This window comes from Meriones unguiculatus, chromosome 6, assembly GCF_030254825.1.
Source record: "Meriones unguiculatus strain TT.TT164.6M chromosome 6, Bangor_MerUng_6.1, whole genome shotgun sequence".
NCBI classification, from domain to species: Eukaryota; Metazoa; Chordata; class Mammalia; order Rodentia; family Muridae; genus Meriones; species Meriones unguiculatus.
This window is the reverse complement of record NC_083354.1, coordinates 45,769,615-45,788,047: the sequence shown is the minus strand read 5'-3', so window position 1 is coordinate 45,788,047 and position 18,433 is coordinate 45,769,615. Positions and strand designations below refer to the sequence as shown.

Genomic DNA, 18,433 nt, shown 5'->3' with positions numbered 1-18,433 from the left:
AATAGACTTTTAAAGACTGATTCACTTAGCATTTACACAGGATGGGCTTTTAAGAACAAAGCAATCACTTACACAGCGTTAATTACGTGAGCCGCCTCCTTCTGGCGAACTGAGTTCTTGGCTTCCGGTGTCATTTCTGAATATTTACACATCAGGTGCTGAAATAAAGGAAAAGCACCCTGGGCTTAAAGATCCTTTTGCAGCAGTGGAAGGGTACAGAGACACCACATAGCTTTTCTAATTTGCCATGGCCGGGCTCGTTAAGATGAAACTCACAGTGGCTGTTTTTCTCTCTTCAAAGGGTTAAGTAAGATTATGTGGCAGGTTATGTGAGGAGAGCCCACAGAGGCAGCTCTGGCCTGGCCTGCTTCTCTAAGGTTACCTTGCTCTGTTTTCTCCCTCCTCGTTCATTCTCTGTTACCCACCACCAACAGACGTTCCCTCAGTTCTAGGAAAACCCACCTCTCACCCTAAATGCCACCCTACCCCTGACAAGATGGCCATTAGGCAAATGAGGCTCTTAGCTAAGGTACAGGATTCAAGGGTGTGATAGATAGGCCTTAGCCAACAGAAGAGGTACTTACTTAATACACACTATCATTTGTAAAATCAGTTCCCAAATCTGTGGACAATATAATTCTAAACGTTTGTAGACGGGCTCCAACCCTGAACCCGAGCAACTACACGCCACTTGCTTCTCACTCATCTTGGCCTTGTTGGACCTTGTGTTTAAGTCTCTATAGTTTGCCGCCAGGGTTACTGATACTTTGAAATATTGCAGGGTTAGAGAGAGGGCACATTAGTTCAGAGCACTGGCTGACTTTCCAGAGGACCCTGGTTTGATTCTCAGCACCCATATGGTGGCACACACATGTCTGCAACTCCACTTGTGGGGTATCTGACACCCTCTTCAAGCTTCCTTCTTAAACTGTTTTCATGGCTACCTCCTTCCAGTATTAAGATGGCGTCTAGTCCTCTGACTACCAAAGCCCCTTTCCCTCCCTCCTCCTCCTCCTGCTCCTCCTCCTCCTTTTTCTTCTTCTTTTTTCTAGCACCCAGTCTCCTTTCTTCTTTGTTCTTGTCATCATTTTCAGTTTTCCTACCATTCCTTGACTACCGCATTCTTACTCTCACCTCAGAAGAAGAGAAGGCCATGCCTGCCCCTTTCTTTTTGATTCCTCCAGAGTCAGCACTGCACCTGATGGCTGAGCATCCCTCACCACTATCTTTGCTTCCTCTGCATTTAGATCTTGGCCCACTGGTGAAAAGCAGGCACCCATGACAAGGCAGGTGTCCTGGAGGTTCCTGGTGGGGTTATTCATGACAGGGACCGTGCCTGAGGCTTAGAATAGCAAAAGCCTGAGAGGCAGGTCCTCTGTCAAATCAGGCTCTCAGATGTGAAAGAAGACAAAAGAATCACCTAACAAATTAAAGATGCTAAGTCACGTCACAAAGGAGGAAATAATAATAGCTCAATGAAAATCCCAGATTTCCATACTATTAGCAGTACATTCTTGGCCCAATGGGGATGGATTTCAAAGGGTCCAGGTAAGATCTGTCAATCTCTGAGCCATTGGGTGGATAAAAATGGTTTTAGGGAGAAAATTAGAGCCCTCACTTCCCATGTCTGGTGGCATGAAGGTATCAGTTTGTGTAGCCTCCTTTGCAAAGAGGTTCGCCTGCTATTTCTCCTGGCTTCCTTAAGCCTGCTTTCCTCCTTTCTGACTGACTCTTCACTACACTGCCTCTCAGCCCCATGGTCACAGGCTGTCTGTCAGCCCTGACACCACTCTTGTTTCCAGTACCTGAAGCTGCTCTTCGATGTAAGGGACTTTTAAAACTTCTGCAGCAGACGGTCTCAGTGAAGGACTCTTGCTCAACATGCTGTAACATTCAAAGAGAAAGCAACTTTTCAAATGAACAGAGACACGAACTCATTCCAAACAAAACTTCAGATGATCTCTACCTCAGACTTGCTGCCATACCGTTCCATGATGGTGTTTAGCTCTTGTGGATATCTCTCAGGGAGTGAAGGTGTGTTGCCTTCCACAATATTTAAAGCCACAGACAAGAAACTGGAGCCAGCAAAGGCATGATCCATGCAACACATCTCATATAAAATGCATGCCAGTGACCTGCAGGCAAAAGTGAAGACATTTAAACACAGAATAAATGTCCCATTTAAAACTTGCCCAGCATGAAAACCTTGGAGATATTGGAGCATTAGCTTCAATCTACCAAGGTCTGCTTGAGTTTGTTTACAGACTACATATTTACCAAGAAATATCTTAGCCCAAAAGACAGACACACAGACACAGACACATACGCGCGCGCGCGAACACACACACACACACACCCCACATGCATGCACACTCACATACATGAAGGCATGCAGCATACAAATCCAAGACCTATCAAAGGCACAGAAAGAAATCTGAATACTACTTTTTCCAAAGTAAAAAACAAACAAACAATCTAATAGCAAAATATCTGTACAGGGCAAAGTGTCTAATATCTGATTAATGTAGTATTTTAAATTTTTAATGCATTTTAAAATTAGCACTTATGAAAGAAAAACAAAATGAGGTTCCATGTTGCCTTCCTAAGGTAGTTTTTAAAAGTTATGTATGCAGAATGAAAATTTAATTTATCAGCCTGACCTGCCCTCTGCTGTGTAGTGTGTGTGCATGCTGAAAGGGAAGCTGCCATTATTTATTAGCTTTCTGAATAGAATCCATTTGCTAGGAGAGGGGGGAGAGCAACTACTTGCAGCTCCTACTAAATTGTATAGTTCTCCTTGGGGATCATGAAACAGGAGATCCAATCATAGACCGAGCCTACACTGATGTGCACTAACCAGGCCAACTGTACCCTCCGAGCAGTGGGAACGTGTTCTTAATGCTCCACATCTTATAGAAAAAGAAAGGCGAAGTCTTCCCTGAGCTCAGGATTAAAAAACAAACAAACAATAGGCTATTTTTATCTATGGGCATTGTGATTTATGTTCCAGCCAGGTTTCCCCTTTCATAGTGGTTGCTTAAAAGATGAAAAGACTGAGTTTGTGACAGGATGCTTATAAGCTGTATGTCATGTCACTTTTAGCACAGTGTTTAGTGAGTGCAGAGTAATATATATATATATATATATATATAGAGAGAGAGAGAGAGAGAGAGTAATATATATATACATGTATGTATACACATATATATATATATAAGCACATGGACATGGAATTTATTCTGTGCTTTCTTATGGAAGTGCACACATGTAAGAGAATTCTGAACACGCACACTGAAAATGTTTCTGTTCCAATGAGCATTAATAACACTAAAACTTTTTGGCTAATTACAAAGCACTTTCATGTATATCACAAGAGGAGCTCAAACTTCCCCACTGAGATGGAACCAATATCAGATTTCTTTATTTTAACTCATAGATGAGGAAATTGGCTCTAACATGCTAAGAGACTTGGTCAAGGTCACACAGTAGTAAGTAGTAGAACTGACTCTTGAATTAACGTATTTTTTTTCCAAACCCTCTATTGTTTCAATTAGAAAAAATATGAAATTTGGAGCAATTACACAGAACTGGATAGAGCCCCAAGGTCAATAAAATTTTGCAAATAAAAAAGTGTTTGGAGCTCAAATTATGTATGCATCTATAAGACTATCAAATGGTATCTTATATAGGAATTTTAATACACTTATATTTTTGCATCTAAGAAGATACATGTCTTCAAATAGATATGAAATAATGATATTTTGGAAAAGTAAAGTGTTCCTTGCCAGCAGGAAAGCACGAAACACGTTCTAGAAGGAAGTTCTTCTAATAAAGAAAAATGATTCCAGACAGAAACAGGCAATGCTAGAACTAACACACAGCAGTAACAGAAGTATCCTGTGAATATGTATAAATGGACATGAATGCTACACAATATTGATAATGTCTTTTTGAGTCTAAAAATTGTGCGCAGTAAAATTTATGTGAAGAATAACACAAAAGACAAAAGAGAACCAGAGACTTAAAGTGTTTTCAGTTCCTTGTGAAAAACAAGTCCTAATGATATTTTCCTAGACAGTAATAAGAACGCATGTTGTATTTTCTAGAATTATCATTGAAGGATAAAATAACACAGAAGTAAAACAAGTAGGAGAAAGGATAATCAAGTACAAAATTTTAAACTAAAAGAAAAGAGATGAAAATGAAAACAAAACAAATGGGACATAGGAGCATAAAAATAAGATAAAATACAGACACAGCTACACTAGATGTAATGGTAATATTGTTCAACTTAAAAAGGCTTATCACACTGGATTTAAAAAACACACTGCTCTCAAGTAACGTTGAGTATCTGAATGCGAGAAAGTTGGTAGAGTTACAGCATGCAGAGCCAGTGAGATGCTTGGCAGGTGAAGGTGCTTACTGCCAAGCCTGATGACAGGAATCCAGCTGTAGTGACCATGGGAAAAAATAACCAGCTCCTGAAGGTTGCTCTCTGATCTCCACATGCCCATCATGACATCCACAAATAAAAAAAACTCAAAAGACAAAGATACATCATGCAAACACTGCCAAAATATTGCTAGCGTAGGTACACTTAAATAGATAAAACAGGCTTTGAGGTCTAAATCACTACTAAGTTCCAGGCAGTGTATTAATAAAGAAATAAAGCTATTAGGAGCATATGATAACTTTAAAGTGCGCGCATGTGTGTGTGTGTGTGTGTGTGTGTGTGTGTGTGTGTGTGTGTAAGAGAGATCAGAATTAAATGGAAAAATAAATGTTTTATCATGTGGTTCATAATCATCTCAAGAGCTAACAGAACACCCAAACAGCAAAATCAATAAAGATGGAGAAAATAAAGACAACACAATTATCCAAATTGACAATTGCCAATAATGCACCCAATAATGACAAAATTCATATTATTTTCAAGAACTCGTGAACCATTTCTCTAAACTGACCATATACAGGGTCCTAGAAAGAGTCAGCGGGTTCAAGAATATGCTCTCTGGCTACAGAGCAAGTAAGATAAACATTAAAACAAAGAAAAAGAAGGATAGGAGAAGGGGGTAAGAAACCTCCAATTACTTAAGAAGTAAGAAATACATAGAAAGCCTATCGAATGACACTGTAACAAAAGCAAAAGCACCAGATGCATAAATAAATAAAAGCTAAATCTGTGACCTCAGTCAAACCATAATTCTTTTTAAAGATGTACCAATATGAGGCAGAGTGGTAGGGCTGAAGAAGCAGGAAACAGAATCAATAAAGCAAAGTTTCTCTGAATATGTCATAATGAAACTTAATGCTCTCTATGCAAAACACAGAGAAAGAAAAGAAAGTCACATGAAGGAAGTTTAAAGAAATGTTTTTAACATCCGGAAAAAAGACATTAATGTGCTAAACAGACAAGTGCTGGGGTTAAAAGCCACCACTGCCTGCTGTCAAACTGTCTTGTGAGCACTTACATCTATACACATAAACTAATGCTGCCCTCAGGCTCGACTAGAGAAGCTTCTCTCAACAGTGGATAGCAATTAAGCAGAGGCTTATAACTGGCCAAAGTGCCCAGAACCAGCAACTATTAAGCATTCAGCCCTAAGTGAGATATCTATGTCAACTGCCCACCAAGGCTCAGGGGGCGTCACAGGAGCTGGGGGATGGGGAGGAGTTCTGTGAAATGCTATTTTCTGGACATGACATAGCCATTGCCACACAAATTCACGAAAGCTATGGTTACCGCCACAAGATCATGGCGACAAGACCAGTCAGCATTCCAACATGCAGAACTAATTGGGTACAGTGGGTTACCAAAAGTGGGGAGAGGGCACTGCCATGCTGTGGGGTGCCTGAGGAAAGCTGAAGAGAGAAGTTGGGAGATGGGTATGATCAAGACACTTGTTTGCATGTACGAAAAAGTCTAAGAATAAATAAAAGAATCAATTTTTAAAACAGAAAATAAAAATAGAATATATAAAATAAAAAAAATTAATAGATTTCTAACAAGACTAATCAAGAAAACGGGGAGAGAAAAAACACATCTAACCATAAGAATTCGGAAAGATGTAACGATACAGACCGCACACATTTCACAAAGAGACACAGAAAGCTGTCCCGGTGAGTAAATGCGTGCTATGCAAGCACGAGTCAGCAGCACCCACAGAAAAGCTGGCCACAGCACCATGCGTCTGGAACTCCTGCACTGGGAAGGTGAAGACAAGAATTCCTGAGGCTTGCTGCTGCCAGTCAAGTCGGAACGTTAAGGCGTAGACTCAGTGAGACACCTGGCCCTAAATCGTAAGGTGGACAGACACAGAGGGACGTACCGGCTGCAAGCTCTGGCCTCAATACATCTCGTGGCTCATACGTGTAAATACTAGAAAGTGTTAGGATAGCTTTTAAAACATGTTTTCTTCTTCTATTTGATTGTTACCTATTTCTTAAAATAATAAAATTGAATTTGAGCTTTACACAGAAAAATCAGGTAGTCTTACTATCAAATTTTTCTAAACATGTGTTGAATAACTCATAGTATTTCAATCTGATTGTGTTATAAAGCCAGAAAAACATAAATAGTAAAATATAATAAGTACATTTTGGGAAAGTAAAATTTAAACTTTATCATGATTATAGATTTAAAATCCCCCCCACACTACAAATATAATGTTATACTTATCATTGTATACAAATACAATGATATACTTAAAAGGTTAATATTTACAAGATATTTTTATTTCAAGAATACAGTATTGATTTAGCATTTAAATAGTCAATCAATGAAATTTGCCTCATTATAGGAAACAAAGAAAAACAATCTGTAACATCGACTTAACAAATGGGGAAGATGCATTTTTTTCACAATAGTCAAAATTCATCTATAATTTTATAAAGAAGAAAACTCAGCACAATGGAACAAAAGAAATTTTCCTTAGTACTGTCTTAAAAGCTCTAAAATATATAGTAAAACTATATTTATTGGTGAAATATTAAAATTTTATAATTTCCTAATGAGATTGGGATCAAGATAAGAATCAATATACCACATCTATACTACCAGAAATGAATGTGTTACCTAGGACAATAAGGCTAGAAAAAAATTAACTATAAATATCAGCTAAGAATACTATCATGTCAAAATGACTGAGTACATTAAAAAGCTCAAAAGACTCTAAAAACCTTTGGAAATAACAAATGGCCTTAGCAAGTCTGCTAGATACAAAGGCCTTTCTTGTCTCTAAGTCGGCAACAAGAGCACTTTTTAATTGAAATTAATTGTGCCACTTACCCTAACATCATAAAATGACAAATACTTAGAAATAAACCTAGCAAGAGGTATACCCAATCCTACAGTGTCAGCCACAATATAGTGATAGGGGAAATTGGTGAAGACCAGAGAACAAGAGTGGCAGAGGGAAAGATAGATACATTCATACTGGAAGCTTCAATAAGAAGAAGATGCCAGTTTTTCCTAATATGATTTAAAGACCCGATTAGACTCTTACTGGGTTTTAATTCTTATGTAGGAATTGACAAGGTGACTCTAGATTTAAATGGAAGTGCTACAGAAACAGCCTTATTTAACAATTCATTGCTCATAAGAGTGTGGCATTGGCAAAGAAGACAGAAAGATGATGACTATTTGTTTGAAGTGTTTTCAAATACATACATATGCAAATCCTATTGATCCATTAAGGGAAGGAAAACAATACTTCCTAAGGGTGGAGAGAGATGGTAAAGATCTTCAACAAAGTCTAAATGATCAGAACTCATGAGATGTTCAACATTATCAGACATCAGAGACATGCAAATAAGCACCCGAGGGTGGTAATTCTGCATGGCTGAAAACTGACAAGACCAAATCGGTACTTTTTACTCTGGGGATAAAAGTTTTTGAGAAAAAAATTTTTTAAAAAGAGGTCGAAAGTACAAAGCCATACAAATTCCACCTCGCTCTAATGAGTGGGAAGGGCCAGGTAGGAACAGCGATCTCTGTCTAGGTCAATGTTCTACTGCTGTGAAGAGACACTATTACCAAGGCAGCTCCTGTAAAGGAGAACCTTTAACTGGAGCTGGCTTTCTGTTTCAGAGGTTCAATCCATTGTCATCAAGGCAGGAAGCTCCGTGGTATGAAGGCAGACACAGAGCTGGAGAGCCGCTGAGGGTTCCATATCCACAGGCAGCAGGCAGAGAGAGACACTGGGCCTGGCATGAGCATTCGAAACCCCAAGGCCCACCCTCAGTGACACACTTCCTCCAACAGGGCCACACCACCTCATCCCTCTCAAGAAGTGCCACTTGCTGATGACCAAGCATTCATATCTCTGAGCTTATGAGGGCATTCTTATTCAAATCATCACTGCCTCTGGCCTAGGACATCTCGAGCGGTCTTGAAATCAGAGTGTACACAAATGGTAAGAAAAAAAAAAGAAACTAATAGTTGAACTCTTAATAGTGTCTACCATGAGCTAAATCTATTTTCCTTACACATGTGCATGCACACACACACACACACACTATATATATATGTATATATATATACTATATATAGTATACATATATATACATTTTGGGGTGTAGATGTCTATGAGTAGTGTGCACAAATGTGTGCTTACGTATGTGTCTGAGGGACCACCCAGGAATGAGAAAAACAACTGTGATTATTTGAATTGAAGCCAGGTGCAGATAGCTCTTGAAGGGCAGGGTAAACTGTTCTGAGAAAAACCATAAGCAACCAGCTGTAAACTATCTACAACCAGCTGTAAACTATCTACAACCAGCTGTAAACTATCTTCATGCTATTCTTGCTGACCAATCAACGTATAGAGCAAAAGTGGTCTGATTTTTAGATATAAAAACCCTGTGCTTTGCACGTTCGGGGTCATCTCCTGTCTTTGGAGGGGTGACCCTATCTCGATGGCAATAAACCTCTTGCTTTTGCATCGAGTTGTGGTCTGTGAGTGTTCCTGGGAAGGGCGCGATCCTGAGCTCCTGAGCAGTGAGACTCCAGGTCTTACATGTCCGCTTGTGCAAGTACACACAGAGGCCCAAAGTCTACACTGGATGCCCTCTTCAGTTGCCCTACACTTCTTGTATCGAGGTGGGGCCTCTCAGGGGAAGCCAGAGCTCCCTGATCTGATTGTCTCACTAGCCCGCTCACTCCAGGCATACCGTGTGCCTTCTTCCTGATTGCTGAAATCACAGGTGCCCCCACGACAGCCTAGCTTTCCGGATGGGCTCTGGGGATCTGACCTTGAAGGCCCTTGCTTGCATAGCAAGCACTGTATCCACTAAGCTCTCGCCACAATCCCTCCTCACATAGTTTTATTCACTAAATTACTCTAACAACAGTTAAAGTAAATGCAATTTTCAGATTGCAACTAGGTCAGGCAAGTGGTTCAGGATTCCATCCATACCGAACAGGTGGTAGAACCAGGATCGAAACCCCGACTGCCTGGCTGTGGATACCTGGGTCTGTGAAGCAGAGCCTTTCAGACACAGGTTGCCTTTCAAATTTACTTCATGTCTTGAATGGAGCTATGAGCTATCTTTAATGATCGCTGAGGCCTTAGGCACTAGCACACGGGGTATCTGATCAAGGAAATACAGGGTACACAGTAAGACCCTCTGTGAGAAAAGGAAAGGAGGGCCATCTGCGTGGATTTTCCTTTTGCATGGCTTAGAGGGAAACAGGAATCAGAGGTCTATGAACTGAAGGCATCGCAAAATAAACCCTAGTGTTGTGGAGACCTAACCCCGCCTGAGTCATGCTCCATGAATTTGTTAAGATTATAAAACGCTGGACAACTGCCAAGTGGATAATGAAATAATTAGATTCACAGGCTAATTAACTAACCCAGTATCATTGATGTGACTACTCTTTCATGGAAATCCTCTCAGCTGCACTTCAAGCATGCTGCTTTTCATTTACCTAGGTCATTTTGATCTATTGCTATGTGCTGGGCTTGAACAAACAGAGGCTTCATTTATCAGGAAGCAACTTGTAGAAAGGGACCTGCAAAGCCACAGCACACATGGAAGAAGTGAGTGCTGGAAAAACAAAACAAAACAAAACAAACAAACAAACAAACAAAAACAAACAACAATGTGATTAAACAAACTTCTGTGACTTCTATTTGGGGTCAAACTTTTATTTGGGGGTCAAAGAAAATTGATTGTTTAGTCATATATTTTAAAATCTGTGTCCCATATGTATTATTCTGATAACTATGATCATATATATCTACGTTTTTATTTTATCCAATTTCTAACTAGATATTGCTATGTGAAAATTATTTTATCACCTCCAAATTTCCAACTTTTTAAAGATAGAAAGCACCAGTTTTAGAAAGCAGAAGTAGATACTCACATAGACACGCAAATACACCCACACAAAGACACACACACGCACACTAAGTGCTTTTTACTTATAAGTCTTTTTACTTATAAGTCCTTTTTTTTTTTTCCAAATACCTCCAACTTTGAAGAGTTAACGAATATATCCCCAAGGGATCACACTGTATGCAACAAAAGGGAAAGTAGGAACCAGGTACATGTGAGACATATTCCACCCTAAATCCCCCAAGTTGCCACCTGTCCAAGTTGTCAGAATTCTGGGAGGGTTCCTGAGGCATGCACTGATAATGAATTGCAAATGAAAGACAGCCGCCTTGCTCTGTGTAGCTAAATTTACTCCTTTAAAGGTCTGCCAGACCTTCAAGTGAAACCTGTCCCGGCAGTGCGTGACTCTAGTGTTCTGGGAAATCTTATTACCTTTTGGTAATATTTCTATTTGATGTGATTGAGAGAAATTCTGATGTTTTCATGAAAAAAAAAAAAGTGTGTGTGTGTGTGTGTGTGTGTGTACATGTATGAAAAGCTCCAGGCAATCAATGGCGCTGAGAGAGAGAGAAACATTCTACTCCAAGGATTAACTAACTAATAGGTTAACCAATCCCAAGTAAGAACAACACTGAATGAACTCAGTGGGTTTTATGTGCACACACACTCACACACACACACACACACACACACACACAAATGCATACATGCACATACACATGCACATTTTAACCATAATAATTATAAAAGAAGAGGTCATGAGCTTGGGAGGAGGGAGGAGTTGGAGGAGGTACAGGAAAAAAAGAAACAATGTAATACAGTACTCATGTATAAAATTCTCAAAAAGAAAATTAAACTTTAGGAGGCATACATAACGACCAGTTAAGCGTATAAAGAAGAATAAAGTTAGTGCAAGATCACTGGGTTTGCCTTTAATGTTTAATAACCTGAATACCTCTTTACTTAGAATTGAATACTAGCATGAATCGCCCAAATGCAATGAGACGCAGAAAGATAAAACATAACAGGTGCCGCTGGCTACTTGGGATGCTTAAGACATTTTAGCAGTAGTTTACTACAGGCCAGCGGGTACTACAGTGCCTGTCAAAGCTTCTCAAACACCCAGTGCCATGGAGCTCCAGAGGTGGATTAGATGCCGATCCTGGGCATCTGGGAGGGAATGCAGCTGGACAGGAAGCACAGTTTCTGGGTTGTCACTGAGTTTCCACTTAAAATAGGGACGCTGGACGGGAATGGGCAAAAGTCCCATTCCCGTTATTTTCAGCAGATAAGTGAAAACTTGGAACCTTGAACTCCAAAGTACAAGTAGATAAACACAAACTGTATAAGCTAATACCCTGAGGAATGTGGCCTCTATGTGAGGAGCAACCAAGGGAAGAAAGTGACGAAGTGACTACAGGACCTGAAAACTGAGAAGCACGGGCAACAGATATGTATCTGTGAGTGAAATGGGCCCCTTTGAGACCACACCTGCCCTGCAGTGAAGGCTCAGTCAGTAAAAACACTGCCTGGTAAACACAAGAACTCGAGTTCAGTCTTTCCAGATCCCACATGTAAACAACAAAACTAAGCCAAAAACCAAATAAACAAACAGCAAATGTGGCAAAAAGCCTGCTTGAAATTCCAGTGCTGGGGAGGTGGAGATGGGCAGATCCCTGGGCTGGTAGTCTACTCCAGAAACATAAGGTGGGTGGCTCACGAGGAGTGACAGCCAAGGTTGTTTACTGGCTAGACGGGGTGGGGGCGGGGGGGGGGGAGGCAGGCAGACAAAGACAGAGAAAGGGTTGAGTGAAGAGGGAGAGGGAGACTGTTTGGCCAGCAGCTAAAACCAACAAGGGCTCTTTTCAAGCCCAAGGCGGGATGCGTACAGGATGAGGATAAGGCCTGAAGTAGTCGAGTGGGTAAGAGCACAGAGCAACCCAGCAGAAAAAGTCCGTTCACTGGTGACATGCTCTACATTTCTGCAAACAAGAGCCACATGGGGGCACTGAGCACCTCAAATTTGGTGAGTGTGATCAAGAAAGTGGGTTTTCCTTCCAGCACGTCCTCCCATCCTCCATATATGTGTGTGTGTGTGTGTGTGTGTGTGTGTGTGTGAACAATTATAGAAGGAACAGGGTTTAGATAGATTTTCTTCTACTTGTAAAAGCTCTAAATGTTCTTCATAATTTTTAGTGTTTGAAGGAAGAGGATCTGGCCCTTCTGGACCTCTATGTACTACCATGTCCTTTACAGGAATTTGACCAATGAAAGACCAAGGCCAATATCCAGGGAAGAGAGAAATAAGAAAGAGGAAAAACATGTGTTACAGTTATTTTCATAAAACCGTGTTTGTTTCTCAGTTTCTCTCTTAACCTGGCTGTGACACAAATAATTGAGACTTTTATGTTTGTTTAACAATAAGCTTCACAGCACAAGAACTGAGCAGTTACTATGTTCTTGGTCTTCTGAGCTAATCTGGTTTCCTTCCAGCGTACATCCTAGAGATACTTGCACTTTGTAGCTTCCTGCTCCATCTCCTCCTGATGTCTCTTGGACCTCTCTGTGGCTGACAGGAAGCCCAGCCTTATTCCCTCCCCTGCTCAGTGATTGGCTGTAAGCTACTTTATTGGCTTATCAGGGAACAATTGGGGAGCAGCGTTTATACAACATTGAGACAGAAGATTCTAAGAACAATGATTGCAACTGGATATGGGGGTACAGAAATCAGCATTTGAATTGCATAATAACCTTCTGCCTACAAACATGAGGAAAACTGGCTAGAAGAGAAAGTATGTTTCATCTTCAGACATTCTTGAGGCCAGGTTTAAACATTCTATACAAACCATAAAGTCTGGGGAAGGACCTTGGACAAAGCTCGTCTGGGGCAGAGATTGGCAACAGAAACCGTTAAGCCATCCTTCCTTTCCCGACTGCTGTCCACGCCACTGCCCCATTGAAGATTTGGATTTGGCAACAGCCCCTGTGGCTTAGGTGACTCACACGGCTTCACGTGGAGAAAATGGCGACGGTTCCAGCTGTCTTGAGTAGAGCAGCCTCCCAGCGTTCTTTTAAGATGGAATGAACAACAGGAGTCGTAGAATGTGCCGGGTCAGGGAACATCCACCTCTCTGTCTGTCTGGAGGAGGAAGGTCTGTCAAGGCCTTCCCCCTCCGGCACGGTTTCTATAGCCCAGCCTGGTACTCTTTCAAGATGGATCCTCCGGGGGGGTGACTGTTCTTTCCATGTATTCCTTTTCCCCTCGTATATGGATGCGCACTACTTTCCCTGTTGATACTGGAGCTGGCATGGGACTTGCCTCAGCCAATGTAACGTGGGCAGTTCTAAACTCTGTGAGTGAAAGATTTTTCACAGCGTGATGCTCACCACAGCTCTTGATCTTTTTCTGGCATTAGATACCCCTTTTGTTCCAGGCACAGCCTAGACTGTGAAACTGGGGGAGAACCTTGGGGCCAAGACTAAAGCCCCCTGCAAGTGAAAATAGACTGGCAGGGAACTGTTTGTTTCCTGGTGAAGAAAACAGAAGCAGAGACATAAGCTAAATTGGCAAGGGCTCCTGTGCCAGCAACTGACATCCTCCAGCCTTCTGAGTTGCTGCTAAAGAAAATGCTGGTACAAAAGGTTCATTCCACTTGCCCTTAACCAGAACGGTTCCTCTATAGGTTAGAGAGCAGGCTGTTGGGTTTGGAGTGCCTTCTTGGGGAATGGTCATGTGTGTGATTATTGTTCGCCAGGGAGGACACTGGGCCGGTAGAACAGGCAGGTGCTGAGCCCTCTGTGGCTTAGTACACCTGTAGCTAGCTTGCCTTCTGAGACCATCAAAGCCTGGCTCTGTCATGAAGCATGAGCTTGCCTCCACCAGTGTGGTTCCCACCACCATCCCTCCCACTTAAAACACTCAACACAGGGCCCCAGATCAGGGAGCAGCCTAGTTGACTCTCATAGAGAAATAGGATCAACAGTAAGATATTGCTCCATTTCTGCTAGTTACAGCACCACACCACTTCAAACACACTGTCCCTTTACCTCTGAAAACTGTGTGCTGTTCATAGTTCATAGTTTAAATCAATTTGAGGAGCTGGTTGAGGACTGCAAGTCATGTTTATATTTCTCCTGTGGAGAAAACATTTTTTTTTTTTTTTTTTTTTTTTTAGCAAACACACATGAGCTGCGTCCAAAGCACTGTCCTTAATGACCCTTATTATTGGAACTTTCCAAATAATTATTTATCAACTTTTGAAACCAAGTCACCTTTTGAGAGCAACTTCTTGTACTTGAATGCCATAAACACTCAAATCCAAGCAGGTCTAAAAGATGACAGAAGGGAGGTAAGGCTGCTTATGGGCAAGTGTTAACAGCTGAAAGTGTAATTAGTATTAGACTAATTCTTTTTAAGCATTATAAATATAGCATGCCCCACTGTTAATGCTCAGGCAAGGCATCTATAAATTATTCATATGTACTCCCTGTCCCCAGAAAATATTCCTCAGTACATAGATGCCACCCACTCAGAGGCAGAGGCAGGTTCTCAGCCTCACGGAATCTAATTTTCCTGAGTGTCTCTCTAAGATCACTCGTCACACTTCTCTCTCTGCCACTATAATTAATAGTTCTCCGATATCCGTTCCACTTTAGGTTTGGCAGCTGAAATTTCATTACTAGATAAGCCTGTTTTGATTTAGATACAAGCAAAGTAATTACTAAATTCATAATAAAGTGGTTATTTGGGGTCAAGATGATGAGACATTCTCAGCTCATACTTGCTGAGTAGTTTCCAATCACGGTAGGGGAGCTGATCTAAAGCAGGGAGAGATTTTCTAGGCGTCAGGTATTTTTGTAGCTACAAAACACCACAGGAATACTGCCCGGTGTTCTTATAATTTCTCGTGCACTGTAAGGAGCAGTCTGCATACAAATGGAATGGGCACAGATGACGTGAAGAAGAGGCTTCTTCCCTCTGGGGTTCTATTGCCTCCATGTGGATACCCTGTCTAAAGGGATCAGGTATATTGTCGTGCATCGTTCCTGAAACTTAAACAATAGCTTCCTGAACTGATACGCCCTTCATGAAATGGCACAGTGCAATAACTTTGTATAAATAAGTCACACAGATATTATATATCGGAATCTATCTTAAAATCCCTAATATTTAAAATCATGTGTGAAGAAAGGTAGGTGGTAGCTAACTATTGGTCACTGCAAAGCCCAGGACTGATACATTTTAGCTGGAGAAAGATTCGTCAAATGAGCAAGGTTCTCCAGAAAGAACAAGAGGCGAGGGTTTCTGCATTTACGCCCAAGTTGCTGCACAGTGCTGGAGAAGAAGTAAGTGCCCAACTGAACAATGTAAGAAAGTTGTTCCTGGTGGCATTCCTTTGTCATTTTTTGTTTTCTGCTTTCCTTTTTACTGTGGTGTAGGGTGCAAGTGGGAAAGGATGAGGGACAGTGATGGGTGGACTAGAATTGACCTCTAGGACAAAAGACTCTAGCAAGAACAAGAATCTCAAAACAATCATGGGCCTAAAATGAAGGAATGTGATTTATGTGGAAGGTCAGAGCCAGAGCAAAGCTTAACAGCTTCTCTCCCAAGGGAGGCACTAACATAAACAGAGAAATAACAGCCCTTAGAAGAACCCTAAGCCAGCTGCTCTGTGGTGGTTCACTTTTCCCTAACCACGCAAAAGGTTGCTTTCTACCTTCTCATCATTAGAAAACAGAAGTGAACATGCTTTTCACATTGCTCATCTTTGAAGGCTCAAAACTACTTATCGTTGATTTGCATGTAATAATTATTTACTTAATTAACAAGCTCTCAACTACATTGTCCTTCAACTCTTGAATGCTGAAAATTATCTAAGCTCCCTTCAAAGTAAAGCAATGTTCCCTGGATAGAGCCTGCTACTTATAGCAGGACAGACAGGTGTTTTCCTACCTGGCTCTTCCTGGTCCAAAAGTGCCATGGAACTGAACTATCACAGGTGTCTCTATCACTGAAAACCCAGGAAACAGTAAATGTAGGTTACCCACAAATCCAGTATCCTTAGTAAAATTCTTTTAAAATGCAGAAAAGCAGCATATTCCCCACAGAGCTGGGAGTTAGCCTTAAAATAAAATAAAGCACAGTCTTTAGGATTACAAATGCCTTATTTAATAGGCTAGCCGAAGCACATCAAAATTTAATGTCTCGGCCACATTAAGAACTTTCCCCTGTGGCTCAGGAGCGGCAGAGTCTAAGCCAGCCGACTCGTCTATGAATAGAGAGAACCTTTGAAATGAATTTCACAGAGTGTAACAAGCTGTACCCGCTCCTCTCCCTTTGGCTATGGAATGGCTCAAATGCCAGAAGGGACAAAGTGAGTGGATGGAGTATGCAGACGAAGTTCAAGACAAAGCAGATGGAGCTCTCAGACAGGAGAGAGAGAAGGCCCTGGGGCCAGCCACCACCTACTCACCAGATATCAGACTTGGCATCGTAGCCTTGGTGCTTCAGGGCCTCGGGGCTCATATAACGGGGAGTCCCAGTTAAAGTTGTAGCCAGCTCCCATGATCCCATCAGCAGTCGAGAAACTCCAAAATCCCCTGGGAATTGTGGTTAATTTGTGTAAATATTTTAAACAACAAAAACCATCGCTGGAAATTAACAACTGAAATTGATTTAACTTCATCACTTACTATGCAGCCCCTCGCCATTTTAGAGGGCAAGGCAAGTAACATTGTTCTGTAAAGCACATATATTTAAAGCTCTTGGTGCTTTACAGGAGAAAGACGACTTCATGAGAAAAGTGAATTATATAACCTCAGAGCCTTTATTTCTGGGATTACAGAAAACTAGAATAACCTGTCATTAAGCCCCTTGAGGTCTGGTAATTACTAACAGAGGGTTTGGAAGGACTGAATGTGCAGACATGAAAATTCCCCGGTAGAGGAAGAGTTTGATCTCAATTTACAACAAAGGGGAAATTTCCAAAGATTTAAACTATTCATGAATAGATGTATAAAAATATGAATTCACTGACTTCTCTAATTAGTCACATACATGTACTGTTTTCTTTTTCCTTATGAGTTTCCTATGTAATACTCAGACAACCCCAAGCAACAATTTGGATGGAGGTCCAGTTCTGAAGAGTTAAGTATCAATAAAGCCATTATAGCAGCATTTAAATTATGTACGGCCGCTATTCACTGACTGTGCTAAAGTGAGGGAGGCTGGAGAGGAGGCCCAGAGATGAGGAGCATTCACTGGCTGCTCTTCCCAAGGACCCAGGTTCAATCCACAGCACCCACAGTTCACAAGCTCTGACTCCAGTTCCAGGGGATCTGATGCTCCCTCAGAAGGGAGCATCATAGGTACCTCCATAGGTACTGCATGCCCGTGGTGCACAAACATACATGCACAATGCCTGTACACGTAAGAAAACATGAAAACTTTTAAACAGATGAGGAACCTACAGCAATGAATGAAGCAGGCAAAAAGCCGGCTGCTTACAGAGTGCCTGGTAACGAGCAGACTGCAGAAACGTGCCTGCTAACTCAGCCGGCCATGGAGCGAGTGTTTTACACTTTAATTCATATCAGACAGTCACCAACAAAGTAACGGGGTTTGTTGGTCTCATCCAGGTAAGCATGAATATTGGGGAAGGCTACAGAAGTCAGGGCTGGATTACTTCCGGGTTAGCTTGTGCCAAGTACTCCTGCTCCGGATGGCAGCATCTTGCTGAGAGCTTTAGAGCAGCGTCTAAAACATCTTACCGATTTTAAGTAGGTTATTTTTCAGAAATATATTCTTTGTCTTCAAGTCTCGATGGAGTATCCTCCTACAGAGAGAAAAAAAAAGATAAAACGTCATGTAAAATCGAAAACTAAACCTGAGTAGAAGTCAAGGGTGCGCTTGTGTATGGGGAGTTACTGCAAGCTTCCAGATCCAGCTTCCACTGCTCAAAGGCTGCAGAGCCTCGACCCTCTCTCCTTTCTCCAAGGAAGAGAGAGTTCGTAAATGGAGGGTTTAGACAGAAAGGGGCACCTGGTTTTGCTTTTTAAAACTGCTTCAAAAAGGTCAGATCGTGTTGAGGGC

At 41.4% G+C, this 18,433-nt stretch overlaps 1 protein-coding gene across 2 annotated transcripts in view; it reads right to left on the bottom strand.

Annotated features, from left to right (window-relative positions):
- Positions 1–18,433, bottom strand: part of Nek11 (NIMA related kinase 11) — a 221,161-nt gene that overhangs the window by 137,207 nt on the left and 65,521 nt on the right. For both annotated transcript variants that reach the window (XM_060385387.1, XM_060385386.1), the window contains exons 5-9: positions 18,112–18,176; positions 16,815–16,941; positions 1,986–2,135; positions 1,806–1,884; positions 73–158 (exon numbers count right to left, since the gene is read on the bottom strand). In XM_060385387.1, the coding sequence (XP_060241370.1) occupies positions 73–158; positions 1,806–1,884; positions 1,986–2,135; positions 16,815–16,941; positions 18,112–18,176 (507 nt within the window). The remainder of the gene's footprint in view (positions 1–72; positions 159–1,805; positions 1,885–1,985; positions 2,136–16,814; positions 16,942–18,111; positions 18,177–18,433) is intronic.